This window comes from Oncorhynchus mykiss, chromosome 27 (genome assembly GCF_057628025.1).
Source record: "Oncorhynchus mykiss isolate SJ-2025 chromosome 27, ASM5762802v1, whole genome shotgun sequence".
Taxonomy (NCBI): Eukaryota; Metazoa; Chordata; class Actinopteri; order Salmoniformes; family Salmonidae; genus Oncorhynchus; species Oncorhynchus mykiss.
Genome location: NC_143048.1, coordinates 50209338 through 50225095, shown reverse-complemented (window position 1 = coordinate 50225095; position 15758 = coordinate 50209338). Strand labels below are relative to the sequence as shown.

Here is a 15758-nt window from a genome sequence, read left to right as displayed (position 1 = left end):
CTCAGGTATGTTGGTTTGTACCCTCCTAATCTCAGTCTCAGATAGGTTGGTTTGTACCCTCCTAATCTCAGTCTCAGGTAGGCTGTCAGGTATCCTCCTAATCTCAGTCTCAGGTAGGCTGTCAGGTACCCTCCTAATCTCAGTCTCAGACTGTCAGGTACCCTCCTAATTTCAGTCTCAAGTAGGCTGTCAGGTACCCTCCTAATCTCAGTCTCAGGTAGGCTGTCAGGTATCCTCCTAATCTCAGTCTCAGGTGGGCTGGTTGGTACCCTCCTAATCTCAGTCTCAGATAGGTTGGTTGGTACCCTCCTAATCTCAGTCTCAGATAGACTACATGCCAGTTGTACATGACAGTTCAGGTAGCTGCATGCATTGGGCACTTCAGTTGCATTGTGGGATAGTTGATATCCTACTGTGAACACAGGGTGTTTCAGAACTTGTTGTGTTTGAGTCCGGATCAATATGGCAATTCACTGGGAAGGCAGGGACTGTGACTGGGTCTCTTTATTGTCAGGTCGGGCTGTACTTTTCGATAGGGTGACTAGTGTAGTATGCGTTCTGCTGTATAGTCATGTTTACCTGTTACAACACGTGTAGTTAATTAATTAGTTAAGTGTATACAGTAGTTTATAAAAAAAATTAAAAACTCTTGCACAGGGTAGTAAATGTGTCATTCCGAGGTGTTTTCTTGTATGTAATAGAGTAGAACACAATGACTTCATGATGAAGACTGAGTAATAGAGTAGAACACAATGACTTCATGATGAAGACTGAGTAATAGAGTAGAACACAATGACTTCATGATGAAGACTGCTGCAGAACATTGTAAATACACGTTTTCTTCGTGTCAGTGTGTGTTTTGTTTTCCACAGGCCATGGTGCTGATAACACCATTACACAGCAAACACGACCTGACACATCAACATGGAGGTATGGGAGTATCTGTGGTAATGTCTGTATGAGTAGTGTGTATCTGTACGGAAGGTGGTATTTCAACCCCTCAACATGAATGTATGGGAGTATCTGTGCTGACTGTATTGTCTATGTTGACTGTGTTGACTGTATTGTCCATGTTGACTGTGTTGACTATGTTGACTGTATTGTCCATGTTGACTGTGCTGACTCTATTGTCCATGTTGACTGTGCTGACTGTATTGTCCATGTTGACTGTGTTGACTGTATTGTCCATGTTGACTGTGCTGACTGTATTGTCTGTGCTGACTGTATTGTCCATGTTGACTGTGCTGACTGTATTGTCCATGTTGACTGTGCTGACTGTATTGTCTGTGCTGACTGTATTGTCCATGTTGACTGTGCTGACTGTATTGTCCATGTTGACTGTGCTGACTGTATTGTCTGTGCTGACTGTATTGTCCATGTTGACTGTGCTGACTGTATTGTCCATGTTGACTGCTGACTGTATTGTCCATGTTGACTGTGCTGACTGTATTGTCCATGTTGACTGTGCTGACTGTATTGTCCATGATGACTGTGCTGACTGTATTGTCCATGTTCACTGTGCTGACTGTATTGTCTGTGCTGACTGTATTGTCCATGTTGACTGTGCTGACTGTATTGTCCATGTTGACTGTGCTGACTGTATTGTCTGTGCTGACTGTATTGTCCATGTTGACTGTGCTGACTGTATTGTCCATGTTGACTGCTGACTGTATTGTCCATGTTGACTGTGCTGACTGTATTGTCCATGTTGACTGTGCTGACTGTATTGTCCATGTTGACTGTGCTGACTGTATTGTCCATGATGACTGTGCTGACTGTATTGTCCATAAACACGCTGTGTTTATGTGTTATTGGGATCCCCATTAGCTTTTGCGGAAGCAGCAGCTACTCTTCCTGGGGTCCTCAGAAAGCACAAAACATGGAACAAAACACTAAAGCACAAAACATGACAAGTAACACAGCACTGATAGCTGAGGAAATTCTATGATCTACAGCAACTTCACAAAGTAGTCTCACCCCTTGACTGTTTCTACATTTTGTTGTGCTAAAGCCTGAATATAAAATGGATTCAATTGAGATTTGTTTGTCACTGGCCTATAGACAATACCACATAATGTCAAAGTGGAATTGTGATTTTTACAAATTAATTAAAATTTAAAAGCTGAAATGTGATGAGTCCATAACCCTTTTTTTATGGCAAGCTTGTCGTTAATAAATGTCGTTCAATGAGTTGTTTTTTAATCTGTGTTTTAAAGGTAATGTTACTGTTAGCTTGAGTAACTGGAGATGGTAGTGAGTTCCATGCGATCACGGCTCTGTATAAAACTGTCCGTTGCCGTGAGTTCGTTTTGGACTTGGGGACTGTGAAGAGACCCCTGGTGGCATGTCTAGTTGGTATAATACTGTGTGTTGCCGTGAGTACGTTTTGGACTTGGGGACTGTGAAGAGACCCCTGGTGGCATGTCTAGTGGGGTATGTATGGGTGTCTGAAGAGACCCCTGGTGGCATGTCTAGTTGGTATAATACTGTCTGTTACCGTGAGTTCGTTTTGGACTTGGGGACTGTGAAGAGACCCCTGGTGGCATGTCTAGTTGGTATAATACTGTCTGTTACCGTGAGTTCGTTTTGGACTTGGGGACTGTGAAGAGACCCCTGGTGGCATGTCTAGTTGGTATAATACTGTCTGTTGCCGTGAGTTCGTTTTGGACTTGGGGACTGTGAAGAGACCCCTGGTGGCATGTCTAGTGGGGTATGTATGGGTGTCTGAAGAGACCCCTGGTGGCATGTCTAGTGGGGTATGTATGGGTGTCTGAAGAGACCCCTGGTGGTAAGTCTAGTGGGGTATGTATGGGTGTCTGAAGAGACCCCTGGTGGCATGTCTAGTGGGGTATGTATGGGTGTCTGAGCCGAATGTTATTTGATAATGCAGACAATATGACATTTTCATCACAGTATTATTTCTCATAAAACAATAAAGAGAAGCGGTTAATCTCTCGTCAACCCTCAACCAGGAAAGACTATCATTCATGTTGTTGATGTTACTTCTGTGTGTGCAGTTAAGGGCAAGGCATGGTGCTTTGTTTTCAGCCAGCTGAAGCTTTGCTGGTTCTTTCCTTGCTGCACTTGACCATATTTCTGGACTGTAATCAAGATGGGGAGTATATCAGAGCCTGAACCTAGTACAGTTGTTTTTTTGTAAAAAACAAATGCAGATTTTTCTTTTTTTTCTTTTCTCTCCCCATCTTCAAAACAACTTTGCCAATATGACTATGATAATTGACCATCCAATGTAACTCCTAGGAGTTTAGCTTCCTCAACTTGTTCAATGGTCACACCTTTTTTATGTACAACACCGGTTGAGGTTTAGGTCTTAGAGAATGTTTTGAACCAGGTACAAGGCTTTTAGTCTGAGATGTATTTATTCATTATTAATCGACTGTAACTCCTTATTTAGAATCCCAGGTAGCTCGTTGGCTTTGGGTGCTGACGTGTAGAGTGTGTAAACATCCTCATACATCCGCCATTCTAGCTGCCTGTAAGACCAGCGGCAAATCATTTGTAAATCTGGAGAAGAGTAACGGCTCAAGGAAATTACCCTGAGGGACACCGCACTGTACATATCTGATGTTAGAGAAGCTTCTGTTAAAGAATACTCTCTGGGTTATATTGATAAATAACCAACCATGTGATGACAGGTGGTGTAAAGCCATAGAAAAGTGGATTTTTTTTGTTTGTAACAATTTATGATCAATAACATCTCTCACTAACAAATCTAACAATAACAGCTCCAACTATCATCATATTATCAATTTCTTTTAACCAATCAGCAGTCATCTGAATCAGTGCAGTGCAAGTGCAGTGTTCTCCTCTATAAGCTGAAAGTTAGCGGTTAGCATTGTGTCTTTGTGTCTCCATCTGTTTACTAAGAACAGGCAGCAAACTGATTGGCCGGCTGTTGGGGCCAGCAAAGGATGCTTTACTATTTTTAGGCAGTGGAAATCCTTTAGGTCCTTCCACGCCTGTGGACAGACACTCCTTTAGGCTTTGGTTAAAGATATGGTCAATAGGGGTGGCAATACAGTCTGCTACCGTTATCTATAGTTTACCATCTAGGTTGTCTATACAGTCTGCTACCATTCCCTATAGTTTACCATCTAGGTTGTCTATACAGTCTGCTACCATTCTCTATAGTTGACCATCTAGGTTGTCTATACAGTCTGCTACCATTCTCTATAGTTGACCATCTAGGTTGTCTATACAGTCTGCTACCGTTATCTATAGTTTGCCATCTAGGTTGTCTATACAGTCTGCTACCATTCTCTATAGTTGACCATCTAGGTTGTCTATACAGTCTGCTACCATTCTCTATAGTTGACCATCTAGGTTGTCTATACAGTCTGCTACCATTCTCTATAGTTGACCATCTAGGTTGTCTATACAGTCTGCTACCATTCCCTATAGTTTACCATCTAGGTTGTCTATAGTTTACCATCTAGGTTGTCTATAGTTTACCATCTAGGTTGTCTATAGTTTACCATCTAGGTTGTCTATAGTTTACCATCTAGGTTGTCTATAGTTGACCATCTAGGTTGTCTATACCTGGTGGCTCATCATTATTGATGGATAACAATAGGTTTTCCACCTCTTCCACACAAACGTGACCAAATTCAGAACAGCGATCCTTCTCTTTCATTATTAGATATTTTATACAAAAGTATGATGGCTCACTGTTCAGTGTTGTCATTTCACTTCTCAGTTTGTCCACTTTCCCAGGGAAATAGTGATTGAAATGATTGGCCGTAGCCAAAGGTTTCTGTTGAAATGATTGGCCGTAGCCAAAGGATTCTGTTGTAATGATTGGCCGTAGCCAAAGGTTTCTGTTGAAATGATTGGCCGTAGCCAAAGGTTTCTGTTGAAATGATTGGCCGTAGCCAAAGGATTCTGTTGTAATGATTGGCCGTAGCCAAAGGTTTCTGTTGAAATGATTGGCCGTAGCCAAAGGTTTCTGTTGAAATGATTGGCCGTAGCCAAAGGATTCTGTTGTAATGATTGGCCGTAGCCAAAGGTTTCTGTTGTAATGATTTACGGTACTCCAAAGTGTTTTCCCGTTGTTTTATTTATCCTTATTTGGTCATATAGGTTCTTGTTCTTTTTGTGATTTTTTGTTTTGTTTACATTTCTCAATTTACTGTGTGTCAACCAATCAGCTGAGCAGCTTAACTTGTTTGCCATCTCTTTTGCATAATTTAGTTGAACAATTGTTTTTATTTTTTAGAAGCTTCCTCTTGAGAGGACAGCTAGTTGCTAATCGGTCAATGTTCTGATCGGCGATAGACACATGGAGACAAAATACATGTGTGTGTTGACTGTCTTTACTGTGTTGACTGTCTTTACTGTGTTGACTGTCTTTACTGTGTTGACTGTCTTTACTGTGTTGACTGTCTTACCGTGTTGACTGTCTTTACCGTGTTGACTGTCTTTACCGTGTTGACTGTCTTTACCGTGTTGACTGTGTTGACTGTCTTTACTGTGTTTACTGTGTTGACTGTCTTTACTGTGTTGACTGTGATCACTATGTTGACTGTCTTTACTGTGTTAACTGTCTTTACTGTGTTGACTGTGATTACTGTGTTGACTGTCTTTACTGTGTTGACTGTGATCACTATGTTGACTGGCTTTACTGTGTTAACTGTCTTTACTGTGTTGACTGTCTTTACTGTGTTACTATGTTGACTGTCTTTACTGTGTTGACTGTGATTACTGTGTTGACTGTCTTTACTGTGTTGACTGTCTTTACTGTGTTGACTGTCTTTACTGTGTTGACTGTGATTACTGTGCTGACTGTGATATATATTTGTTGACCTTGATGTTTATGTAGACTGCGATGACTGTGTTGTCAGTGTTGAATATACTGACGGTGTTGTCTGTGTTGACTATACTGACGGTGTTGTCTGTGTTGACTATACTGACGGTGTTGTCTGTGTTGACTATACTGACGGTGTTGTCTGTGTTGACGGTGTTGTCTGTGTTGACTATACTGACGGTTTTGTCTGTATTGACTATACTGACGGTGCTGTCTGTGTTGATTATACTGACGGTTTTGTCTGTATTGACTATACTGACGGTGTTTTCTGTGTTGATTATACTGACGGTGTTGTCTGTGTTAACTATACTGACGGTGTTGTCTGTGTTGACTATACTGACGGTGTTGTCTGTGTTGACTATACTGACTGTGTTGTCTGTGTTGACTATACTGACGGTGTCGTCTGTTGACCATACTGACGGTGTTGTCTGTGTTGACTCTACTGTCGGTGTTGACTATACTGACGGTGTTGTCTGTTGACTATACTGACGGTGTTGTCTGTATTGACTATACTGACGGTGTTGTCTGTGCTGACTCTACTGACGGTGTTGTCTGTGTTGACTATACTGACGGTGTTGTCTGTGTTGACTCTACTGTCGGTGTTGACTATACTGACGGTGTTGTCTGTTGACTATACTGACGGTGTTGTCTGTTGACTATACTGACGGTGTTGTCTGTATTGACTATACTGACGGTGTTGTCTGTGCTGACTCTACTGACGGTGTTGTCTGTGTTGACTCTACTGACGGTGTTGTCTGTTGACTATACTGACGGTGTTGTCTGTATTGACTATACTGACGGTGTTGTCTGTATTGACTATACTGACGGTGTTGTCTGTATTGACTCTACTGACAGTGTTGTCTGTGTTGACTCTACTGACTGTGTTGTCTGTGTTGACTATACTGACGGTGTGGTCTGTGTTGACTATACTGACGGTGTTGTCTGTGTTGACTATATTGACGGTGTGGTCTGTGTTGACTATACTGACGGTGTTGTCTGTGTTGACTATACTGACGGTGTTGTCTGTATTGACTATACTGACGGTGTTGTCTGTATTGACTCTACTGACTGTGTTGTCTGTGTTGATTATACTAACGGTGTTGTCTGTGTTGACTATACTGACAGTGTTGTCTGTGTTGATTATACTGACGGTGTTGTCTGTGTTGACTGTACTGACGGTGTTGTCTGTGTTGACTATACTGACGGTGTTGTCTGTGTTGACTATACTGACGGTGTTGTCTGTGTTGACTATACTGACGGTGTTGTCTGTGTTGTCTGTGTTGACTATACTGACGGTGTTGTCTGTATTGACTATACTGACGGTGTTGTCTGTGTTGACTCTACTGACGGTGTTGTCTGTGTTGACTATACTGACGGTGTTGTCTGTGTTGACTATACTGACGGTGTTGACTATACTGACGGTGTTGACTGTGTTGACTATACTGACGGTGTTGTCTGTGTTGACTATACTGACGGTGTTGACTATACTGACGGTGTTGTCTGTGTTGACTATACTGACGGTGTTGTCTGTGTTGTCTGTGTTGACTATACTGACTGTGTTGACTATACTGACGGTGTTGTCTGTATTGACTATACTGACGGTGTTGTCTGTGTTGACTATACTGACGGTGTTGTCTGTGTTGACTATACTGACGGTGTTGTCTGTGTTGACTATACTGACGGTGTTGTCTGTGTTGACTATACTGACGGTGTTGACTATACTGACGGTTTTGTCTGTGTTGACTATACTGACGGTTTTGTCTGTGTTGACTATACTGACGGTGTTGTCTGTGTTGACTATACTGACGGTGTTGTCTGTGTTGACTATACTGTCTGTGTTGATTATACTGACGGTGTTGTCTGTGTTGATTATACTGACGGTGTTGTCTGTGTTGACTATACTGACGGTGTTGTCTGTGTTGACTATACTGTCTGTGTTGATTATACTGACGGTGTTGTCTGTGTTGATTATACTGACCGTGTTGTCTGTGTTGATTATACTGACGGTGTGGTCTGTGCTGCCTGGATTGACTGCTTGACTGCTTTTTGGTTCAGAGTATGCAGAAGTGGCAGCCCACAGTGAAGGCCTGCTGGCAGACAGTGATATAGTGGTTGCCAAGGAGACGGTGCCATCCCAGAGGCTAGAGCCAGGTGGAGGTCACAGCCAGCACCAGGGCCAATCGATCACTACCAGCCACAGCCAGGGGCACCAAGCCCGGGGGCACCAAGCCCAGGGGCACCAGGGGCACCAAGCCCGGGGGCACCAAGCCCAAGAGCAGGGCCAGGTCTCCACCATCACCAACATCTCCCTGGAGGAGCAGAAAGTGCTGCTGTCCCTGAATCGACTCAATCGTCGGCTGCAATGTGAGTACAACCCTGCAACGACCCCAACTTTGATCAGCCTGTTACTGCCCGTGTCTAGGGACCCTAACTAGAGCCCAGAGTTTTCCAGTGGTCTCGTCTCCACCCCCTACTCGCTCTCTGACATGATATTGTGATACATTGCAGATGTGCAGGCCTCAGCTGGAGGCCGCCCTGCAGATAGAGCTTTCCTATGTGGCGAAGCGCCCTTTGTGAGTATCTCTGTGGTTTTGAAATAATAAATGTTTGTACCAACACTTGTGATTGATTTGAATTAATTTGTAGATGATCGTTGACTCTGAGTGTTGTTAAACATGACCGTTTCCTGTCTCCTCTCAGACAGAGGAAGGGACGGGTGCTGCCCACCGTAAACACCGCACGGTCTCCACCGACAACCGCCCGAGAACCCAGAGGAGATTCTGACACAACGGTCCAACAACGGTCCAATATGGCCGCCTGAATGTCACTCTGTCAGCTTGTGCTTCACTCCAACCTTATACACTGCTGTTTAACAAAAATATCTTTATAATAACCCTCCCCGAGTTACAGCACCACCACTAACTCTCTCTGCTGGGATGAAGGCTTCACAACCCGGGCCTGTGAATAAGTCCATTATCAAATTACAGTACTTATATTGACTTATTTACACATTATAGCTTCAGTCTTATATACAGCCAGGCTTTGCTATTTGGTTTTGGCCTTTAATTGATAGAGATTATTTTTGTATGAGATAAATATATTTATTTTCCCGAAAAATTGTGCGGTGTGTGTGTGTGTGGGTGTGTGTGTGTGTGTGTGTGGGTGGGTGGGTGTGTGTGTGTGTGTGTGTGTGTGTGTGTGTGTGTGTGTGTGTGTGTGTGTGTGTATTGTACACAATGATTGTACACAATGTATTGTGTATCGTATTGGTATCATTGTATTGTACACAATGATACCAATAGGATTGTATACTGATGTGTGTCAGTGTGTAAACTAATCTTGATAATGATAAAGCAAAATAAAGTCATTCTGTCCTCACGTTTAGTTTTGTTGGTTGTGGATTGTCCTCTAGGGGGGGTCACAAGTTACCTCACGTTTAGTTTTGTTGGTTGTGGATTGTCCTCTAGGGGGGGTCACAAGTTACCTCACGTTTAGTTTTGTTGGTTGTGGATTGTCCTCTAGGGGGGGTCACAAGTTACCTCACGTTTAGTTTTGTTGGTTGTGGATTGTCCTCTAGGGGGGGTCACAAGTTACCTCTTGTCTAAAGGATGTTCATAAGATGTGAAACCTGTTCGTGTGATGCAGCGTCAGCAGTCTTTCAATACCATTCAGTTCAACTTGATCAGAGGTGTGTGTTGATTGTTGTTGGGTGCCAGTTGATCAGAGGTGTGTGTGTTGATTGTTGTTGGGTGCCAGTTGATCAGAGGTGTGTGTTGATTGTTGTTGGGTGCCAGTTGATCAGAGGTGTGTGTGTTGATTGTTGTTGGGTGCCAGTTGATCAGAGGTGTGTGTTGATTGTTGTTGGGTGCCAGTTGATCAGAGGTGTGTGTTGATTGTTGTTGGGTGCCAGTTGATCAGAGGTGTGTGTGTTGATTGTTGTTGGGTGCCAGTTGATCAGAGGTGTGTGTTGATTGTTGTTGGGTGCCAGTTGATCAGAGGTGTGTGTGTTGATTGTTGTTGGGTGCCAGTTGATCAGAGGTGTGTGTGTTGATTGTTGTTGGGTGCCAGTTGATCAGAGGTGTGTGTTGATTGTTGTTGGGTGCCAGTTGATCAGAGGTGTGTGTGTTGATTGTTGTTGGGTGCCAGTTGATCAGAGGTGTGTGTGTTGATTGTTGTTGGGTGCCAGTTGATCAGAGGTGTGTGTTGATTGTTGTTGGGTGCCAGTTGATCAGAGGTGTGTGTTGATTGTTGTTGGGTGCCAGTTGATCAGAGGTGTGTGTGTTGATTGTTGTTGGGTGCCAGTTGATCAGAGGTGTGTGTGTTGATTGTTGTTGGGTGCCAGTTGATCAGAGGTGTGTGTGTTGATTGTTGTTGGGTGCCAGTTGATCAGAGGTGTGTGTGTTGATTGTTGTTGGGTGCCAGTTGATCAGAGGTGTGTGTGTTGATTGTTGTTGGGTGCCAGTTGATCAGAGGTGTGTGTGTTGATTGTTGTTGGGTGCCAGTTGATCAGAGGTGTGTGTGTTGATTGTTGTTGGGTGCCAGTTGATCAGAGGTGTGTGTGTTGATTGTTGTTGGGTGCCAGTTGAGTGAGATCCAGTGTGTACGACGTGTACAGAAGACTCACTCCACTGGCCCAACAAGGTCAACAAGGGTAGGTACAGAAACAGAGGATCCTATTTTTATTTTTATGGTCATTAGAAAAAACACTCAGCTCTATCTAAATGTCAATTCTGTTTTCTAAACTATTACTCCTACTGTAGAATGTTTCAACAGGTTTATTACTGTTTTATTAACAACATCTAAACACATTTAACTTGTATGGTACTATAAATGTCTTAATGTGAAGCATTACCAAACATTCTGTATTAAGGGGAACAGCAATCAGTGATTTAAGTGTGGCTCCAGTCAGCTTGCTGTGAACACTTCTCCCTCTGTCTCCAGTCAGCTTGCTGTGAACACTTCTACCTCTGTCTCCAGTCAGCTTGCTGTGAACACTTCTCCCTCTGTCTCCAGTCAGCTTGCTGTTAACACTTCTACCTCTGTCTCCAGTCAGCTTGCTGTTAACACTTCTCCCTCTGTCTCCAGTCAGCTTGCTGTTAACACTTCTACCTCTGTCTCCAGTCAGCTTGCTGTTAACACTTCTCCCTCTGTCTCCATCAGCTTGCTGTGAACACTTCTCCCTCTGTCTCCAGTCAGCTTGCTGTTAACACTTCTCTCTCTGTCTCCAGTCAGCTTGCTGTTAACACTTCTCTCTCTGTCTCCAGTCAGCTTGCTGTTAACACTTCTCCCTCTGTCTCCAGTCAGCTTGCTGTTAACACTTCTCCCTCTGTCTCCAGTCAGCTTGCTGTTAACACTTCTCCCTCTGTCTTCAGTCAGCCTACTGTGAACACTTCTCCCTCTGTCTCCAGTCAGCTTGCTGTTAACACTTCTCCCTCTGTCTCCAGTCAGCTTGCTATTAACACTTCTCCCTCTGTCTCCAGTCAGCTTGCTGTTAACACTTCTCCCTCTGTCTCCAGTCAACTTGCTGTGAACACTTCTCCCTCTGTCTCCAGTCAGCTTGCTGTTAACACTTCTCTCTCTGTCTCCAGTCAGCTTGCTGTTAGCACTTCTCTCTCTGTCTCCAGTCAGCTTGCTGTTAACACTTCTCCCTCTGTCTCCAGTCAGCTTGCTGTTAACACTTCTCCCTCTGTCTCCAGTCAGCTTGCTGTTAACACTTCTCCCTCTGTCTTCAGTCAGCCTACTGTGAACACTTCTCCCTCTGTCTCCAGTCAGCTTGCTGTTAACACTTCTCCCTCTGTCTCCAGTCAGCTTGCTATTAACACTTCTCCCTCTGTCTCCAGTCAGCTTGCTGTTAACACTTCTCCCTCTGTCTCCAGTCAACTTGCTGTGAACACTTCTCCCTCTGTCTCCAGTCAGCTTGCTGTGACTTGTCTGAGGCGGAGACACAAGCAGTACATATCAGGCAAGAATTTTTCTATTTCAGATGTGACGAAATGGTTTGGGCAGCACACTCACCAAACAGGTTTCTAGAACTTTGTAGCCTGGGCTCCAACGAGTGTTTCTCCCTTAACATCTTCTCAGAGAGGACTGATTAAGATGATTTTAAGTATCATATATTTAAGAAATGTAAGTAAATCACAGAATACATCTCTTTTTATATATTTATTCTTTAGTTTGTTTCGCAGTACTCTACATGGACTTTCCAGTATTCTCACCCTTTGACCTCCTAATGAGAGTTTCTTTAGAGGTATTAATATGTCAGGTCGTCGTGTCTGTTGTGGTGGAGTAGAGTCTGATCGATCTCCGACCAATCAGCTGCTGCACATCAACAATGTGAACAGATCATTGAAAGTTCTGGTCCACCGGGGTTACTAGAGGAAGAGCAGGTAGTACACATGGCGCTTCTGGTTGTTTTTCAACCACCAACAACAAACTATAGTTTTGGCAAGTCGGTTAGAACATCTACTTTGTGCATGACACAAGTCATTTTTCCAACAATTGTTTTACAGACACTTATACTTCACTGTATCACAATTCCAGTGGGTCAGAAGTTCACATACACTAAGTTGACTGTGCCTTTAAACAGATTGGAAAATTCCAGAATATGATGTCATGGCTTTAGAAGCTTCTGATAGGCTAATTAACATCATTTGAGTCAATTGGAGGTGTACCTGTGGATGTATTTCAAGGCCTACCTTCAAACTTAGTGCCTCTTTGCTTGACATCATGGGAAAATCTAAAGAAATCAGCCAAGACCTCAGTAAAAAATTGTAGACCTCCACAAGTCTGGTTCATCCTTGGGAGCAATTTCCAAACTCCTGAAGGTACCACGTTCATCTGTACAAACAATAGTACACAAGTATAAACACCATGGGACCACGCAGCCGTCATACCGCTCAGGTAGGAGACGCATTCTGTCTCCTAGAGATGAACGTACTTTGGTGCGAAAAGTGGAAATCAATCCCAGAACAACAGCAAAGGACCCTGTGAAGATGCTGGAGGAAACAGGTACAAAAGTATCTATATCCACAGTTAAACGAGTCCTATATCGACATAACCTGAAAGACCGCTTAGCATGGAAGAATCCACTGCTTCAAAACCGCCGTAAAAAACCCAGACTACGGTTTGCAACTGCACATAGGGACAAAGATCGTACTTGGAGAAATGTCCTCTGGTCTGATGAAACAAAAATAGAACTGTTTGGCCATAATGACCATCATTATGTTTGGAGGAAAAAGGAGGAGGCTTGCAAGCCGAAGAACACCATCCCAACCGTGAAGCACGGGGGTGGCAGCATCATGTTGTGGAGGTGCTTTGCTGCAGGAGGGACTGGTGCACTTAACAAAATAGATAGCATCATGAGGCAGGAACATTATGTGGATATATTGAAGCAACATCTCAAGACATCTGTCCGGAAGTTAAAGCTTGGTCGCAAATGGGTCTTCCAAATGTCCTTAAGCCATTTTGGGGTCTTTGTCCAACAAAGTCAAGGTATTGGAGTGGCCATCACAAAGCCCTGACCTCAAGCCTATAGAAAATGTTTGGGCAGAACTGGAAAACCGTCTGTGAGCAAGGAGGCCTACAAACCTGACTCAGTTACACCAGCTCTGTCAGGAGGAATGGGCCAAAATTCACCCAACTTATTGTGGGAAGCTTGTGGAAGTTAAACAATGTAAAGGCAATGCTACCAAATACTAATTGAGTGTATGTACATTTCTGACCCACTGGGAATGTGATGAAAGAAATAAAAGCTGAAATAAATCATTCTCTCTCTCTATTATTCTGACATTTCACATTCTTAAAATAAAGTGGTGATCCTAACTGACCTAAGACAGGGAATTTTTACTAGGATTAAATGTCAGGAATGAACGTACTTTTTTTTTACTAGGATTAAATGTCAGGAATTGTGAAAAACTGAGTTTAAATGTATTTGGCTAAGGTGTATGTAAACTTCCGACTTCAACCGTGTACACACTATATACACACTGACTAGACTATATATATATATATATTTTTTTTTTTATTTTTTTTTTAATTTTACCCCTTTTTCTCCCCAATTTCATGGTATCCAATTGTTGGAGTAGCTACTATCTTGTCTCATCGCTACAACTCCCGTACGGGCTCGGGAGAGACGAAGGTTGAAAGTCATGCGTCCTCCGATACACAACCCAACCAAGCCGCACTGCTTCTTAACACAGCACGCATCCAACCCGGAAGCCAGCCGCACCAATGCGCCGGAGGAAACACCGTGCCCCTGGCCACCTTGGTTAGCGCACACTGCGCCCAGCCCGCCACAGGAGTCGCTGGTGCGCGATGAGACAAGGACACCCCTACCGACCAAGCCCGCTACGCCAATTGTGCATCGCCCCATGGACCTCCCGGTCGCGGCCGGTTACGACAGAGCCTGGGCGCGATCCCAGAGTCTCTGATGGCACAGCTGGCGCTGCAGTACAGCGCCCTTAACCACTGCGCCACCCGGGAGGCCAGTGTAGACATTGTTAATGTTGTAAATGACTATTGTAGCTGGAAACGGCTGATTAAAGTGGCCAATTATCAGTTCCAATGGCACGTTGTGTTAGCTAATCCACATTTATCATTTTAAACATATATATACACAACATATATGCAACAAACACAACATATACACAATATATACACAACATAAACACAACATATACACAACATAAACACAACATATACACAACATATACACAACATATACACAACATATACACAACATATACACAACATATACACAACATATACACAACATATACACAACATATACACAACATATACACAACATATACACAACATATACACAACATATACACAACATATACACAATATATACAGTTGAAGCTCGGCTATGAAAAGCCATCTGACATTTATTCTTACATCTGACCTCTTTGTATATTATTTGACCCTGCTGGTCATCTATGAACATCTGAACAATCTGGCCTTAATTATAATCTCCACCCGGGAAACAGCCAGAAGAGGACTGTCCACCACTCTTAGCCTGGTTCCTCTCTAGGTTCCTGCCTTTCTAGGGAGTTTTTCCTAGCCAACATGCTACTACATCTGCTTGCTGTTTGTGGTCTTTGGGGTTTTAGGCTGGGTTTCTGTACCAGCATTTTGTGACATCTGCTGATGTATAAAGGGACTTTATAAATAAATGTGTTTGATTGGTCCCAGATCTGTTTCTGTTTTCTGTGACAATGGCCATAGGCGTTGGCAAGACGGTACGAACAGATCTGGGATCAGGTTAGGACTTTGAGGCTTGAATGCAACACGTTGGCTATTACTATTATTAATTATCAAGTAACAAAATCAAATCAAGTCAAATGTTATTGGTCACATACATATGGTTAGCAGATGTTATTGGTCACATACATATGGTTAGCAGATGTTATTGCGTGTGTAGCGAAATGCTTGTGCTTCTAGTTTCGACAGTGCAGCAATATCAACAAGTAATCTAACAATTGCACAACAACTTCCTAATACACACAAATCTGAAGGGATGGAATAAGAACATGTACATATGGATGAGCGATGAGTATAGTATAGTATATACATACAGTGCCTTGCGAAAGTATTCGGCCCCCTTGAACTTTGCGACCTTTTGCCACATTTCAGGCTTCAAATAATTTTGCACGCCCAATTTTTCAGTTTTTGATTTGTTAAAAAAGTTTGAAATATCCAATAAATGTCGTTCCACTTCATTATTGTGTCCCACTTGTTGTTGATTCTTCACAAAAAAATACAGTTTTATATCTTTATGTTTGAAGCCTGAAATGTGGCAAAAGGTCGCAAAGTTCAAGGGGGGCAAATACTTTCGCAAGGCACTGTATGAGCTGAGTAATGCAAGAAATTAAAACATCATTATTAAAGTGGCCAATGATTTCAGGTCTGTATGTCAATGTAGGCAGCATCC

At 43.0% G+C, this 15758-nt stretch overlaps 1 protein-coding gene across 1 annotated transcript in view; it reads left to right on the top strand.

The window, feature by feature from the left end:
* The window catches only part of cep126 (centrosomal protein 126), a 227185-nt gene extending 217977 nt beyond the window's left edge, over positions 1–9208 (top strand). The window contains exons 9-12 of the mRNA XM_036965485.2: positions 873–930; positions 7880–8188; positions 8333–8397; positions 8525–9208. Coding sequence (XP_036821380.2) covers positions 873–930; positions 7880–8188; positions 8333–8397; positions 8525–8608 — 516 coding nt within the window. The 3' untranslated portion in view covers positions 8609–9208. The remainder of the gene's footprint in view (positions 1–872; positions 931–7879; positions 8189–8332; positions 8398–8524) is intronic.
* Positions 9209–15758: the final 6550 nt, after the last annotated feature.